Genomic DNA, 17,948 nt, shown 5'->3' on the forward strand with positions numbered 1-17,948 from the left:
CCCCCCCCCCCCCGCCGTATTCTCCAGACGTTGCTCCCTCTGACTATCACTTGTTTCGATCAATGTCACACGGCCTGACTGACCACCACTTCCGATCTTATGAAGAAGTAAAAAATTGGATCGATTCGTGGATAGCCTCAAAAAATGACCAGTTTTTTCGACGCAGGATTCGTACGCTACCCGAAAGATGAGAGAAAGTAGTGGCCAGCGATGGACAATACTTTGAATCATAAATGTATAACCTGTTTTTTACAATAAAACCTCGAATTTCGGAAAAAAACGGCGGAAGCAAAGTTGTACACCTAATATATATCGAAAATGGATCGAGCGAAAGGGGTACCGTCCCTTATCACTAAGTCCGCCAAGTCTATCGAAGGAAAAAGCGAGATATTGGGAATGTCTTGGGGAAAAAGCCTCAAAGTCGCCAACGTGCTTCTCCTCATCATCATCATCAATGGCATCGAAATATAAATCATAAATATAAACATTGACAAACCTATGAAGAAAAAAAAAAAGATACTTCGCTAAAGACAGCAATACATCGTATAAAACGAAGAAGAACCGCAGAAACATGTAAGTCTCAACGTTCTATATACAAAAGAAACGTTATTTAATATTACGTACGTACACAGCATGGAACATCGCGCGGTGCGTTTATTGAGCAGACGTTATGATCTGATGGCTACGGGCTACAAGTATTTGGAAATTGGAATCAACGTTAGTCCACCGAGTTATGTGGAGATCGCCCTGGGAGAATGTCATCGCGGACATGAACTGTCGTTATCTCTTGAAACATGGGAAGGGCCTCTATGAGCAGCAATGGAATATTTACAAGATGTTATGAAACGAATATAAAGATAATTTTATAAGCATTGGCCGCTAACCGTCAGCGTTTGCACGCTGAATGATGCTACGTCTCGATTCTTCATCCGTACGCATGACGGAAACAACGTTACGACGTATGTTTGAGTTTGATGGATGTATCGATGTAACGTTCGATTAGCCCGATTCGTCAATACGGTTGATGCTAAGTATACGCGATTCTCCAACATCTGAGAACGTCTGAGAACGCTATACGTGATAGCGACATTTTCAATGGACATCAGCTCGTCGATTGCGAACTATTGGCTTTAGCTTTTAATACATACAAAAAAAGAAACGATGTAATAACTTGTGAATAAAAAAAATTGTTTCGTTCCCATTACTATATATGTACTATACTTTCTTTATTTCCGAGCCATTCACCCATCCTATACCTCGACACGCCATCGTACTCCGTTTAAATAAGTAACAGTCATGCTTGTTTTTTTTTGTCGTATCACGAATCATATACGTATTATACTTACGCATGTACGTATGTATGTATATATGTATGAATGTATATGTATGAACGTATATATCTTTCCACGTAAGAAAAAAAGGGAAAATTATTATTAATTTATAGGTGAAAATGCAGCGTGAACTTTCAGCAATTCAACGGCACAAATAATTACGGGCTACTATATTAAGCTGCTCTTATAAAGAGTGTTACAACGATATAAGCGATACTTTTCTTGTGACTTTACTTATGATTTGAATTGTTTTGTATACAACTGTCATCCAAAGATAAATCCTAGAGAGGCTCGCTGCGGCGAAGGTTCTCAGCGTCAGTCTTTGCTCTGCTTTGTCCGCGCGCAATCGGCTTGTAACATTATCAGTTTTTTTGGAAAGTGTGACTGGTGTCAAATTGAGTTTATGTTACTCTTTTTTGAATTTTACATTGTTTTTGTTACTCATCGCATAAAGTGATATTCTGGCCATATCGAGTCTGTGTTAGAATCAGGACCATTCACACAAAGAAGCTTATCTTACTTTGTCCGCGCGCGAGGCGTGAGTGATTTTTTTTGTGGGTGTGTGTTATTTTGTTAGTGTGGTTTTTGTTTAAAGTTTGACTCTCATCCAATAATGAGTAACCTGAGCGAGGTTCTGGAGATCCGCTACGAATATCCCATTGAAGGAGTAGATAATTTTGTTCTTTTTATTCTATATATTTTTTTTAATTTATGCTTATAACGATTTTTTTTATTTTTCTTTTTTCAGTACATTATGGTTGACAATCAAAGGGTTGTGCGATTACAATTGCTCAATGAAGTGGGGGTCCTGGTAATCCCTTTGTTAAGTTCTGTTTACATTTTTAATTATATATATATTATACGATACTTTCTAATCTTTTTTTTTTAATTTACTTTGTTATACTTTTTCCAGAAGAGACACATCGTAGCCACATTAGAAGAGACTTTATGAATATTTTTAACAGCCAAATGACACGAGCAGAGAGGTGATGCGACCGGGAAAAACGTGAAATTCTTGATATATGGTTGGATGAAGGTTTGCACCTGACCGAAAAGTTCGGCCTCCGACCATACGAACCCTATCCGGAGCTGGAAGATGTGAGTTTCAGTTAGAATTGTGAGTTTCATAAAATTTTATGTATAAAATATGAATAAAATTCAAAAAGGAATACTTATATTTATATTTATATTTCTATTTTATATTTATATATTTATATATTTATATTATTTTTCATCTGCAGAAGGCAGTGACGGCGGCGACGGCAGCGGCGGCAATGGCAGCAGTGGCGATCGCGACGGCGGCAGGGGCCTAAAAACGCATTTTGGAGTGGCGAATGACGAAAAAAATGCGGAACACATGTCATCATGTTTACGTAATCCATCGATCGAGGATCCTATGTTTATGTAAACAGTGACAGCGCTGCTGTCACCCGCGACGAGTACCCCCCGCGCTTCCCTCTAGCCCTATGGGTTAGAACCCTAGTATACCTACTATAGTATACCTAGTACACCTACTTTAATTATCTACAAAACAATTCCAAAAACGATTCAATCGGTTGATTAGATTTTTTTCTATTGTGTAAACAAATTCGAAAAAAAAATGGTTTCGAAAAAACTAGTTTTCAAAACACAAAAAATTAATTATAACTTACAACAATCACAGGCTAATCTGCTATTCCAGGTCCATATAATAAACCTTCAACTTTCTCGTAAAACTCGTTTTTGAATGGTTAATTCCATTCTTCGAGCTGATCGAGTCTCCTTTGAGTTACTTAAGTTGCGGCGCTGCCTCAAGTCATTGTTCATTGTACGTTGTTTTTAGCTTGCAACCCAATTTTTATGTTCATTTTTATAAATTCATTAATTTTAGTGTACTGTTATATCTTTCATTGAAAGTGCATGCAGTGGTCGTGATGCATATTCACTTGTGTGAATTTTCGGATACATTATTTTGTTGAAATGAAAATTTCAAAAACGAATGTCTTCACTCACCTAAAACTAAAGCTCGATTGACGCGTTCAATATGAAGCATGTTTCAAAAATCTTACTAATGGTTGCCCTTTAACATTCAGAAATTCACAAATACAAACACAGACTCTCACATTTATTCAATTCATACTAGGAACATTTGTCGAGAAAATCATTAAAAAGGAAAAACGTTCTGCTTGCTCCCGCGCTCGAATATTTGCACAACCCATGACTTTTCGATTCTGTAACTCAAAAAATATTTCAAATATCTAATATTTTAAGGTCTAATATTTTAAGAGAGTATTCTCGAATAGTACTATTATCGAATTAAGATTAACTTTTGAAAAATCAATTTTTTTGATTCTACAAATCAAGTTTCCTCCTTAAGTCTTAATAATGTTTATACTCATGGTACATGTTCTCTCTATATCAATTATTGCGAGGAATATCTTTGAAGCCTGAGTGATCGAGTTGGCTAAGACACTCGCCCCGGAAAGTCGGGAGGTCTCAGTTTCGAACCCTGACTGAGATAATATTTTTCGCAATAAGTTCTTTATAGTTTTTTTAATTTAATTTAGAAGAAATTTATTAGCGTTTCAGACCGATTATGTTGAAAGTCCGAAAAATTATCGCCGCGTAATCATATCCAAAATAAATTGATTTAATAAAGAATATATTATTAGAACCATATCTCTCTCTCTCTCTCTCTCTCTCTAATTTTGACCATGTTGGCGTTCTCTATCATATTTGATGTATTCATATACACAGTTGTTTCTTAAATCTTAATAATATTTAAAACAAAATACTGATTGACACCAGGCGCACTTGAATAAATGTAACGTCATTACAAAAACATAGCTTTTCACATTTTTTTTAAAAAGGAAAACAAATTTCATTTAAAGAGTTACATCATTTTGGACCCTTAAAAAGAAGATTAATTTGGGAATTTTTTGTGCAAAAAGCATAAAATAAATTAAAAATGTATAAAGAAGTATTTGTACATGTATTAAAATATACAAAAAAATTTTATTTTAATTTTTTTTTAAGAAAATAGCAATGGTTGATTGAAATGAGTTGGTTTTCAGCGAGCGTCCAATCGGCCTACAAGATTACAAAACAGTTTGACCTAAAACAAAACACTATTATAAAAAATTTTATTTTCTACGCAATATTTACTGAAGAAGTAAGTAGGAGTTTTTTCAAGAATATGCCTTTTTGTGAAAATAACAAATATTTGGAAAAAAAAAAAATTTGATCAAATTTTTGAATAAATTTTGCACAAAAATGTTAATAATAATAATAATTTAACAACTAATCATAAAATCGCTACGTATTTCTTTAGATAATTAGTAAAAGAAGATTCTATGTAAATTTCAAGTGACTGAAATGAAAACTATAGAAGTTATGATGTACGCCGATTTGAAAAATATCGTTTTGAGAAAAAGGCATTTAAAAGCATTTTTTCATACAATTTTTTGTATACAAAATTTAAAAAATGTAAAAATTACCTTTAGTCTGTGCCACACAACTATCCTTCAATATTGATATAAATCCTCTTCAACCTCTTTCCGGTCTAATTTTAAAACTCTGCGAGCCTTTTTTGCTCGGTCAAGGAACACAACTACTTTGATGCGTTAAGCGTCTGCGTCACGCAGAAATCATAACAATTACAGCCTATAGACATCTACTAGCACGTGTAATACTACTAGTTTTACAGTCTTTCTTTGTAGTATACACTATTCTTTTATTGCCTTTGTAATAAATATATTTTCAACGTAACGGATTTTCCAACACGAATCATCAAGCGCGCCATTTGGCATATCTATTTATACTGAAAAACAGCTGTGTATTAACGCTACTTGAGCTATATAACATCGAAATTTTTACTGATATCTATAATTACGGAAATCTATTGCTATTGTATCTTTTCATATCTGATCAAAGTGCGCCAATCGTGAGCGAATGCACTTCAAAGAATCAGCTGTAATTTTGTAAATGCTTCGAATTTTCCATTCCAACTAATGAGGTTATATTTTTATATGTATAAACTATCATTTAACCGAAAAAAATTTTTTCAAAGTTTCAAAGTGGTATAATTCCTTAAGACAAACGTAACAAGCTTGCATCTTGCAATCCGCGTCTGTAAAACCGACATCTGTAAAACCGACTGAACTATCATCCGAATTTAAAATTCTGACAATGAAGAAAATTTCGAAAGCGAATTTTTATTATTTATATTATCAATATAAATAATAAAGATGACAATGCAATTTAATAATCAAAACCTTTATACACTACTCAACAAAAAATAGGGAACACGCTTGCAATTTAAAACACATTCGAAATTACGCAATATTCAGAATACTCGGTGAAAAATGTCACAAACAATTAAAACAGCATTTGAAAACATAAAATCTTTACTTTTGAAATCAGTAATTGATATTCAATTTAATGATCCCTTACAAAGCTATATAGATACAAATGGATATCCATCAAATCTGAAAACTTCGTACAAATTTTACAAAGGAAAACGTGAAATAAAAATCACACAAAAATGCGATTTACAACAGTCAAAAAGTGAATCTTATCTTAAATTTTTTATTGATCATTGTATAATTTTTTTTACCGAGTTATTGAACATTGAAGCAAAAATAATCACTTTTGTTGTGGAATTCGTCTACCGACATTAGTGTGACTGACAAGTTGTTTGATTCATCTTCTAGAGAACAATTTTCCTGATTTCCGGAGAGGGACAAATGGGCTATGGGAGAGTGATATGGGCTTGATTAGGGCTCGTGCTGAAGATTGGAGATTGGCGGCCGAAGTCGTTGAGTCTGATAAGGTCAGATGGACAGTTGGCTCTTTTAAGTCTTATAAATCTGCAGATTCGGATTTCATATTTCCGATTCTTTTTCCGGAAGAGCTGGATCTGATAATTGGACGCTTAACGAGGATTCTAAGGGCTTGTTTGGCCCTTAACTATATTATCTCGAATATGGAAATTGGTGAGGGTAGTGTTCATCCTCAAGGAAAAGGCAAGTTACATTTTAGCCAATAACTTCAGGCGGATCAGTTTGACATCGTATTTATTAAGACAATGGAAAAGTTGATCGATGCTTACATCGATTGACATTCGAGACAAAATACTGGTGCAGAATCCCTTGCGTTCATCGACATACATTGTAGAATGGATTATCAAAGATAGGGATAAGGATAGAAAAATGAATAAAATGAGAGACAGATAAATGGATGAACTTCTTTCTCTGTTTATTAAAACCTGATTGGTTGCTGTTGATCCAGCAATATCTACCAACTAATCAGGCTTAGTAAATGGAGAAAGAACATTCATCCATTTATCTGCCTGTCGCTCTACTCGTCTTTCTATCACCATCACTGCAATCAATAGTCCATTCTATGTTGATACTTGCACTGCAACCAGCACGTATATTGAATTCTATTCAGGAGAGAGACTATCTTACACTCGGCTGCCACAATTATTGAAGAAGGAATGCAACAAGGAGGTTTTGCGGTGAAAATCTTCTTGGACATAGAGGGGGCGTTTAACAACACCTCACACTGAATAGTCTGGCGGCGCTCAGAGAGGTACCAGCAAAAGTCGTTGAGGGGATTCGGACTATGCTGGATCAACAGATCACAACCTCTCTGGGATCAGAAAGTGTAGAAGAATAGGTATAGAAGGATAGAGGTTGCCCGCAAGATGGAATTCTCTCTCTCCACTCCTCTGGTGTTTAGTGACCATACTGCTGAAGGAATTCAATGATAAGACTAAATCAATTGGATATGCTGATGATTTGGTCTTGTTCGACCCTTTCTTGAAATATTTCTTGAGCTTACGCAAGGGACACTAGAGATTGTTCAGAAGTGATATGACGGGATTATCGATAATCCGATGAAGACAAGTCTAGTCATTTTCATTCACAGGTATAAGACAGGTCCTATGCAAGGATCTGTCTTAAATGGGGTCAGGTTGTCTGAGGAATTGGTTAAATATCTTGGAGTTATCTTGGATAAGAATAATCTGGAAACTGCATCTAGATTCATTCTAGATGCAGGAAAATCTGCACCTTTTGGATGTGTAGAAGAACCTTTGGCCAGACATGGAGCTTGCGGTCAGAGAGAATCTACTGGTTCTACACTGTAATGCTTTGTCCTAGGTTGCTCTATGGGACAGTAATTTGGTGGCCTAACAGAAGCTTACAGCTAGGGTATCCCGCAGCACTCATTCTTAAAAGAGATCCAAGAGCACCGGTGGCAGCCATGCAAAACTTTATCTTACAGTAGCTGCGGCTGCGATTGCCTAGCGCCTGAAGTGCGGAAACGAGTGTGATGTTGTACACACTCAGCTACCAAAAGAAATCCTATCGGGAGTTTGACATGGAACAGGACAGAATGCTAGTTAAACATGACTTTGATAAATTCTTCAAGATTTATTTTTCCCAATCGCAAGGAATGGAGAAAGCATGTAGTGCCTATTATTAGAAACAAGGATATCTATATAGGAATGAAGACATCTGATACACGAATGACTTCAAAATTGATAAAGCCGCTGATGCCAGTACGGATGCCGAAAAGGAATCAGGAAGGTTATCTCACTTAGAGACTTGCTATAGTATTTCAATTGGAAGTGATAGCGATCTTAAATTGTGCTTTGATGCTGATTGCCTCGGAGGAGGTGTATGCAAATCAGGATCTGCTCTGACAGCCAGGCGGCCTTAGCGGCGCTAAGTGCGCACACCTTCGATTCGCGGTTGCTCTGGGAATGTAAATGCACCCTGATGGTGAATAACAGCGTTGCTCTAGTGTAGATTCCGGGACATTCTAGAGTCAGGAGCATGAGATTGTTGACCAATTAACTAGAGCTGGATCAACTACCAGGATGATGAAACCAAAGCTGCCTCTGGATATGCCTAGCAGTGTCCGGGTTAAGACTAGAAACTAGCTACGGGATCACCATGTGAACTATTGGCAAGAAGGCCAACCAAGACCAAATGCAGGCAGGCGAAGATCTTAATGGTGGGAAGCGCCCAGCGAGGCCAATATATATAGGGCCAATAGCCAAGTGCATTAAGACCTTGAATAATATGGAGGCCAATGTCTACACAGGATATGACATGACTTCACAAACTACCACATGTACAAACTGGGATTGTGTGACACTCCCAGAGAGTAAGAAATATAGTGGCAATAAAGAAACTAGTTTCCATATTTTAGGTCAGAATCCAATCTATATTGAACTAAAGCGACAGCTTTTGGGCTCGAACCCGATCAGATAAAACAGCTTTTGAAAGACTTCCTCTACTTCTGGAGAAGAACAAGCCTTGAATAGCCTCGGAAGCTGTTTTTTCCAGGAAGACACAATGGACTACGTCTGACAAGTGAACCTACGTTTCCGTGATTCGCTAAATTTAGTGAAACTTGGTACATTTGTAGAGCAGATGAAAATAATAGACACGTATTTTTTTATATTAGAAATGATGCAGATTTAAGAGTGCAAATTATTTTTATAGAAATAAGCACAAGTATCTAATTTCTTGCATTTTAGCTCACTCTATTATAGTTACTTCTAAATTATAAAGATAATAAGAGATTTCCTGAAAGTAAATTCAGTATAAAAAATTAGAATTAAAAATGGCAGACCCAATATGACGATCTGCTGAAAGAGAAACAATCATATATTCGCTCTTTGCCGAATCCAAGAATAACCGACGAGGAGGTGGCAAGAATCTATCCATTTCATTTTTTTGCTTTTATTTTTTATTATATTTTTATTTTATTTTTATTAATTTATATTTTTACATTATTATTATATTTAAAAATTTTTTTGCTTTAATAATTTTTTTATATTTTTACAATATTTCCATTTTTCTTTTAGTTACGCCACTTCTTACCTATGTTTATTTTTTATTTTTTATTCTATGTTCTTTTTTTTTTATATTTTTCGTATTAACGTGAAATTGCCTAATTTATATCATGCACTTGATACATATATTAACTTTCTATTAAATTATTTTAATTTCAGCGATGTATTCAAAGAATGATGTACTAAATTGGTACAATATACATCAAAATAATTAAATACACATATCGTGTATATGTTTACACATATCGTCGAAATTAATATCATTCAATAGAAAGTTACTAGTTAGTATCTGTGTCAAGTGTACGATGTAAACTAAGCCAATATAACAATCATAAAATGCGTTTGGTATACAAAATCTTTATACAAGAATTTTTTAATATCATTTCTGTAAATAGTACAATAAAAATTAAAAAAATAGATATAGATAAACAATAATGTAACAATAATGAATGAAAAAATTGTAAAAACACAAAATTATAAAAAAAATCAAATTATATTTAGAGCTCTCGAAATTCAAACAATAATAAATATTAATTAACGGACAATGAGAACATACACAGCGCGGTACTTGGAGCGCAATATAAAATATATTCACTCTAATTTTACATTACTTATTGAACAAATTTCTTGAACAGTTATTTCGGTTTACTTTAAACCATCATCAGCAATGCTATATAATTTTCATGAACAATATGCATGAATATATAATATAACGCTGTGTATGCTCTCATTGCCCGCTAATTAATATTTATTATTGTACAAAATTATTTTTAAAAATATTTAAAAAATAATAAAAAACAAGAGTAAAAAAACAAAATGAAGTTTCTCATCATATCCTTGATTATTCCTGAGTCCAAAAGAACGAGATAAACTTGTTTCTTTTTCAGCAGGTCACCATATTGGGTTTGTCATTTTAAATTCTACATATTTTAATACTGGATTTGCTTCCAGAAAAAAAGAAAAGCTCTTATCATCTTTAAAATTCAGAAGTAAGAGTGAGCTAAAATGCAAGAAATTAGTACTCATGTTTCTCACTATAAGATTAATTTGCACCCTTAAATCTGTATCATTGCCGATATAAAAAAAATACGTGTCTATTATTTTCGTCTGCTGTACTAAGTTTTATTAAATTCGACGAGTCGCGGAAAGGTAGATCCACACTTGTGTCATTGATGGATCTTTAATGAAGGACTGTTTCTCAAGTTATTGTTATTATTAATTTTGATTCACGCAAATATTATGTTTTGTATTCAAGTTACTTTTGAAGTTGGCCAGTACGTTATGAAGTTCCTTTTTTTTGTTCTAGTGTTATGAGAGTACGTTCATTTTACTGTGGCGCTTATTTCAATATAGTTCTTACTGTTATTTTTAGTTTCCTTTCTAAAAACTTGGTAGTCTATGTTCGCGTTCAATCTTCGATATACATATATAGTTACTTATATTCCATGTAAAAAATTTTGTTAATGATAAATAAATCTAAATACGGTTTAGTTCCAAGCTTTTACACTCCTGTGTGAGCATTTATTAAGCCTAAAGGAAAAACGCAAAAAGGAAATACTTTGCAACAGGTTATGAATGATCTATTCACTGCGATAGAGATATAGATTAAAAACGTCTTATTCAGAGTCAAGATTCAATAGTTGATCAGAAGTCATTTCTGGAACATTGATCAATTCTTTGAGGGTGATCGAAAATGGACAAGTTAACGCTACCAGAGTTCAATGACACAATTTCAGTGTGGAAGATGGAAACAATCTTCGAATTCCAAGGCCTAATGAATATTGTTGATGAAACTAAGATTAAGCCTGAAAATGTCGAAATGCAGAAACATAGCTAAAAAGTGACAAAAAAGCTCGTATATTGATTGCATTAGAATCAATGCAACTTCGTCAGGCTGAATCTAAAGACAGCCAACGAGAAGTGGGTGCGACTCCAATCGCTGTATGAACTAAAAAACTCAACTTCGATTCTTTTGCTACAAAAATTTTATGAATAAAATGGAGTTAGGAACGAGCTATTATTGCTATCCATGTATCAACAATAAAAGAAATGGCAAGGCAATTTGAAGATCTTGGACATAAAACCGAAACATCATTCATAACAAGTATTATACTCTTTACCAAGTAATTTTCAACACGTTATTAGTGTTTGAGATTCATTGCCATAAAATGGGCAATCTCCTTCCACGGTTATTTAAAAAAGAAATATTTAATTTACTATTTAATAGTAATATATCCAAATTAAAGATCGATGATAATGATTCGGTAGCACTGTATAGCAAGTAAGGAAAATATCAGAAATACGCAAAAACAAACTAAACTTCTAACAAAAATGGACAAAAGCAAAAATATAACAAGACAAAATTCTCTGGAAAATGTCATCATTGCGACAAAAAGAGACACAAAATATCTGAATGCAGAAAATTATGTGAAGAAAAGAAGCAAGGCAAATTCAGCTAAATCAAGCGGAGAAAAACCTGCAGCCTTTACAACAACCTACTCGACATCAGTCAATCAGGATATATGATTTGCAGATTCAGATGCCAGTGAGTATATGATTAATAGAAGAGAATGGTTTGAGATATTTCAGCCAATAAGCAAAGGAGACATGCCGATTGCTCTTGGAAATGACAAGTCATATATGCAGCTGAACGTGGCAACATTATTATTAAAAATAAGACAATTATTAAAGATTATTAAGAGATTTGAGAATACTTTAATGCATTATTTGTTCCTGATATCAATAAAATTTGTTTAATATTGGATCTGTCACTAGCAAAGGAATAGAAGCTAAAATATTAGAAGATAAATTGGTCCTATATTTAAATAGTGAAGAGTTACTGGAAGACGAGTTACTAATAAACTATATATTGTACAATAGATTAGACTGTGAAGATGCCTGAATCAAATTATGCAGACTCAAAAGCTTTAGAGGTCTGGCACAAACATTTCGGACACATTTCAACTACTAAACTATCAAGGAATTTGCTTAAAGCAAAAGTGTAACAGGTTTCAATTGCATCGATGCTGACAATAACAACAATAATCAATTTTGTGAAGCATTTTCAAAAAGCAATGCAAAAAAATCATTTGATGAGTCAACAAATCGAGCAAAGGTATCTGCGGAGTTAATTCACTGTGATATTTGTGAACCAATGTCAATGGATTCAATTAGTGGCGACAAAGTAATGGCAGTATTTGTGGATGAATATAGTGGCTTAGTTATTACAAAACCAATGAAAGCTAAAAACGATATCGCGATAAGCGATATAAATACCATCAAAGATGTATTAGCTATTGCATCGGCCAACGATCATAAAATTTATCATATGAGATCAGATAGTGCAAAAGAACTCACATCAAGTGAAGCAAAGATGTTAATGAGAAAGAACAAAATTGTATAAGAATTTTCAATGGTCTATTATCCACAACAGAACGGTCGTGTTGAGCGTTAAAATTGTTGAGATGGCCAGGAGTATGTATAACAACGGCAGATCTATCTTTGATTCCTATGGGCAAGAACTGCAACGCACATCAAGAATCGAATTCCTCTCAAACGTCTTGATGCAAAACACTAATAGAAGCCTGGATTGGAAAGCAACCGGATTATTTTTTTATTTTCGAATCTTTGACAGCAAAGCTTACATGCTGATTAATAAACAGTTCAGAACAAAGTTTGAGAAGAAGTCTAAAGAAATGGTATTAGTTGGCTATGAACTTGGTCAAAAGGCATATAAACTTGGGAATGTGATACACGCAAAACAATTACAGCAAGAGATGAAATTATTGAGAATATGTCAAAACAAACAGCAATTTTGATTGAAGATGGAGGATAGTGATTCTTCAGTGCAAAACGAAACAGAAGAAATCTTTCAAGATACCGATTAACTCAACAAGATGTTGAACTAATTGCACTTCGCACATGAAGAAAGCAGTTACAAAGAAACCTGATGATGATATGGAAAACAACTGTCAAACAGCTGCATTATTAGCAGATGGAATTCCGACTATATATGAAGAGACAATAAATTCATCAACTTCGAAACAGTGGGAGATGGCAATGACTGATGAGTTTAAAAGTCTAACAATATGACAGCTAGGATTTAGTCGATCCTCCAATTAAACACAAGCCTATTCAGAATAAAGAGTTTATTGTATTAAACATAAACCAGACGAATCAATGGATAAATATATATATATAAAATATATATATAAAAATATATATATAAGATATGCTTATTAATAAAAGGGTGTTCACAGAAAGCAGGTATTGATTACAGCGAAATTTTCTTCAGTGGTCAGATTTGAATTAATTTGAATTTTGTTAGCATTAGCAGCAGCTAAGGATTATGAGATTAGTCAATTTGATATCAAGATGGTCTATTTTCATTGACGACTTAAAAGAAAAAAATCTTTTTGATTTTTTCAACCAACAGAATTTGATGATGCGGTAGAATTGTAAACTCAAAAAATCTATATGGACTAAAACAGGCACCAAGACAGTGGCATGAAAAATTTGATTATTTTCTTAAGGAGTTTGATTTAAAGCCCACGAATTATGATACAGTTGTATATATAACTATTGATAGTAACCTATAAATAGCTCTGTTGACGACGCCCTGGAAAATCAATGGCTACAATAAAATACCTTTTAAATAAATTAAAGAATAAATTTGAAATCACCATATCACTAGATAATTACTATCATTAGAAATTGAACGCGACAGACAAAACGGAATAATCAAGATGCATCAATTAGCATATACAAGAAATGTAGCGTTTCAAAATGGATTCAGCTAATGCAATATCTGTTCCAGCGGATATGTATACGATACTCAAGAAAAACATGAGCAATAATGACCAATCAAATTTTATACTATATCGTCAATTGATTGATGTATGGCTATATGCATTGATATCATGTTTATAGTGAGTAATTTAAATCAATTTCTTGAACAACCATCATGCATTGTAAGACAGCAAAATGTGCTCAAATATCTAAAAGGAACCATTGGTTTTGGCATCGAATTTGGCTCAACTAATCAGCCGAATATATTAATTGCATATTCAGATGCAAATTATGGGTCCTGTGTAGATTCAAGAAAATTAAGTAGCGGTGTAATGCTAAATGCTAAAGCAGTGTAATTGTAATGCTAAACAATAGTCCGGTCATCTGGAACAGCAGGAAGCAGAGCATTGTGGCTACTTCTACAACGGAGGCAGAATTTATTGCAGCACACAATGCAATCAAAAAAGTCGTTTGGGCTAGAGATCTTTTAAAAGTTAAATGCTAAGTAGGTACAATCAACAATACTGTGACAATACAACAGCAGAGCAATTAATAAAAAATTCAGTATTTCATCAAAGAACAAAACATATGGACATTAAATTTCATTATATTCGACAAATAATAAAAGATAAACAATTAGAGATTAAACATATGTCAAGTCGCTGAACAACTCGCTGATATGTTGACAAAATCATTTTTTTCGCGATAAATTCGAGATAAATCGAAACTTAATTAATTTAGTTTAGTTACTTGGCTCTCATGAGTGTTGAAATTGGCGCTCAAGCCAGTATACGTTATGTAATTTCTTTTTTTTTATTCTAGTGTTATGTACATTCATTTTACTGTGTGTGGGGCTTATTTCGTTTAATACAGTTCCTATTGTTATTTTTAATTTCCTTTCTAAAAACTTGGTCTACATTTGTGTTCAATCTTCGATATATATTTGTATTCAATGTGTAAAAGGATTTTGTTAATCATAAATAAATCTAAGTACGGTTTAGTTCCAAGCTTTTACTGAAATCCTGTGTTAGCATTTATTAAGCCTTTATTAAGCATTTATTAAACCGCAAACAGAAAATACTCTGCAACAGTTACAGAATTAGAATTCTATATGATAAATTAATTAAAACACAAACAAATTTGGAACATTATTTAATGTTTTAGAAATACTAAACATTCAACATAAACGAGAATTTTTCTACTGTATTCTATTTTATAATTGTAGACATTAAATTCAAGTTTTTTTCTATTTAGACCCGATTGCACCAACGTTCGACTTTAAACAAGACTTAAAACTTTCTTTCTCTCTTTTTAAAGCCGAGAGAGAGCGAGATAAAGATAAAGAAAGTTTTAAGCCTCGCTTAAAGTTAAAATAATGTTGATGCAATTAGACCTTAGCAACTTATCTTATTGCATCTTTAAGGAAGAGCTTATATCCAAACATAACTTTTCTTTTTAACATATCACAAATATCATTTTATAAAATTATTAATTTATTAAATTGCTCATTAAATTATTAATTTAATTTTCAATATCTGCATTTGTTTTCACTTAAAGTGATATTACAAAAGACATCGTTATCAACATAATTCCTGTGCACGCGCGGAAAATATTTCTTATTTCTTTCTTTTTTCATGATCTTTTTTTAATAAAAAAATGATAAAAATTCCAAGTTAGTCCTGACATTCCAGGGGGTTTCAGTTTTTGAGGATATATTAAATTCCAAAAATAATTCCAGGATTCAAAGACATTCGAAGATTGTTGGACATCCTGCTTCTCACTCTTGTTTTGACAAATTGCTTAAGGCCAGATTCTGTTATTGAGTCTCTAGTACAAATTAAATAATTTTAATAGATTTTTAAATATAAATTAACATAAATAGATCATTTTCGTATCACTTAAATTAGATTAATAATTACCCGGTTAAAAAAGAATCAATTCTCTTTAATTTTGTATTGTACGTAAAATAATAAAAACTTAATATTAAAAAATGCAAAGGTCACATTTAAATCTTTAGACAGAAATATATAAAAAGAAACGGGAATATATCGTACTTGATGTAAGGCTCTTATGACGTCTAATCGGGGTACTCTCGGTGATGGCAAGGTGCTCCTAAAGAGCCTCTGAAGAGATGGTTCGTCAGCTTCCATGCCTCCCCACTTAACGTTTTTGAGTAGATTCTATTTTTGCCACGGATCATGCCGAATTTGCAGTTGCTCTTTGTTGTTTTTTTTTTGTCTTCGGCAAGATCCTTGCTTTTCAATAACAAAATAGTTTTCATTCGATTCAATTAAATCTCTTCATATCTTGATGTATTTATTTTGCTAGAAAATATGACATTAATTTTTCAAGAGATTAATCATCATTAATATTAAGTAATTAACCCTTAATACACACCTGCGCATTTCTTTTCTTTGAAATATTAAGATTTACTTGATCAAGTATCGGTCTTTCTTCTATTCCTAAAAAAAGTTTGGCATCTAGAGAACATGTTTTATGTATTGCCTCAATTCGTGCATATCTTTTGATTAGAATAACTCCGAAGTTTATCTCTGGATCAGGAATGACCCATTATGTGTACAGAGTGTACATTTTTTTGTAACTAAAAAAGTTTTTATTTTTTTCTTCATTTTGAACTAATTCTCGTTCGTATTGCGAAAATATTTAAGAAAAGAATTTAACTACAATATATTAGTCGTTGATAAACACATTAATTTAGTACCCTTATGTTAAATGATAATTGTTTAATATTATGTATATTATGTATATTATGTATATTATATATGTTATGTTGTCTGTAATGGTAACAAAGAATATTTTCCTAATAAATTATAAATTTTTTAATATAATAGCGATAATAAAATGCATTGTTTAAAATGTAAATGCAATATAATATCTTCAATTTATAGCCATTCATGCATATTAAACAAAATATCATTTGAGGTTACTAAATAAATAACTAAATTTTTTGGACAACCAATACTTGAACTATTTTTTTTTGTAATTTGAAATGTCAACTTTAAGATATTAAAATACGTTTTTCCTTTAAACATTTTTGTTTGTTTTACATTTTTGTATGAAAAATTGCATTTTCTTCATTTTATTAATTATATTTAATTATAACAATTTATATATAGATTTGTTATAAATATATTATCATCCTAAAGATGTCAAAATATATGTAAAAATCGTTTAATAATTTTGATATACTTATAAAAGTGATGAAAATTAATCCAGAACACAAATCACGTGTGTAATAAGAGTGCCAAAAACTAAAAAAATGCATAAAACTATTCTAAGGATTAACTGTTTTTCATATCGTTTTTTCTTTTTACATTTTTTAAGTAATATTTTTCACACATCTTTCACACTTCTTTCTTTCTTAAATATTAATTTAAATGTTAATATTTCAATTTATCTTACAAATAACGTAAACATTTGTCCTAAAAGATATTTTCCTAAAAACTTTTATGTTTATGACATATTCTTTATGACTTATATTCCTTATAACAATTTGAATATAAATATTATTGTAATTAGCATAAAATATTTACCATTTATTATAAAAAATATTTGCAAATGTAATCCCAGAGAACATTGAGATGTCTTATAAGCCATCATAAAAACGTCTTAGAATTCAAGAGACATTTTTTGGAAATATCAAAATCTATATATAAAAATCTATATATATAACATCTTTAAAGTGTCTTATTACTAGGCATCGATTTATGATGCCCTAAAGACATTATCCTTATAACATGTTACAGACTTGTGACGTTTTATAGAATCATCTTTATGATGTCTTACAGACATTGTCCTTAAGACTTGCTTCAGATATTTGTCTAAAAAACAAAAATAAAAATTACTGATACAGAAACGTTGACAAAAAGTATATGTATTACAAAGCAGAAGTTGGAATTACTTGTATTGTTGGAATTACTTGGAATAAATCAGTATGAACATCATACTTAATACATATC

General features: G+C 32.3%; 1 protein-coding gene across 1 annotated transcript in view; it reads right to left on the reverse strand.

Moving 5' to 3' along the window:
- LOC108693427 overlaps positions 1–17,644 on the reverse strand; it is a 126,147-nt gene extending 108,503 nt beyond the window's left edge. The window contains exons 1-3 of the mRNA XM_018202359.1: positions 17,523–17,644; positions 16,366–16,430; positions 16,023–16,292 (exon numbers count right to left, since the gene is read on the reverse strand). Of these exons, the coding sequence (XP_018057848.1) occupies positions 16,023–16,118 (96 nt within the window). The 5' untranslated portion in view covers positions 16,119–16,292; positions 16,366–16,430; positions 17,523–17,644. The remainder of the gene's footprint in view (positions 1–16,022; positions 16,293–16,365; positions 16,431–17,522) is intronic.
- Between the last annotated feature and the right edge of the window lie 304 nt (positions 17,645–17,948).

Source organism: Atta colombica, unplaced genomic scaffold (assembly GCF_001594045.1).
Source record: "Atta colombica isolate Treedump-2 unplaced genomic scaffold, Acol1.0 scaffold9, whole genome shotgun sequence".
Taxonomy (NCBI): domain Eukaryota; kingdom Metazoa; phylum Arthropoda; class Insecta; order Hymenoptera; family Formicidae; genus Atta; species Atta colombica.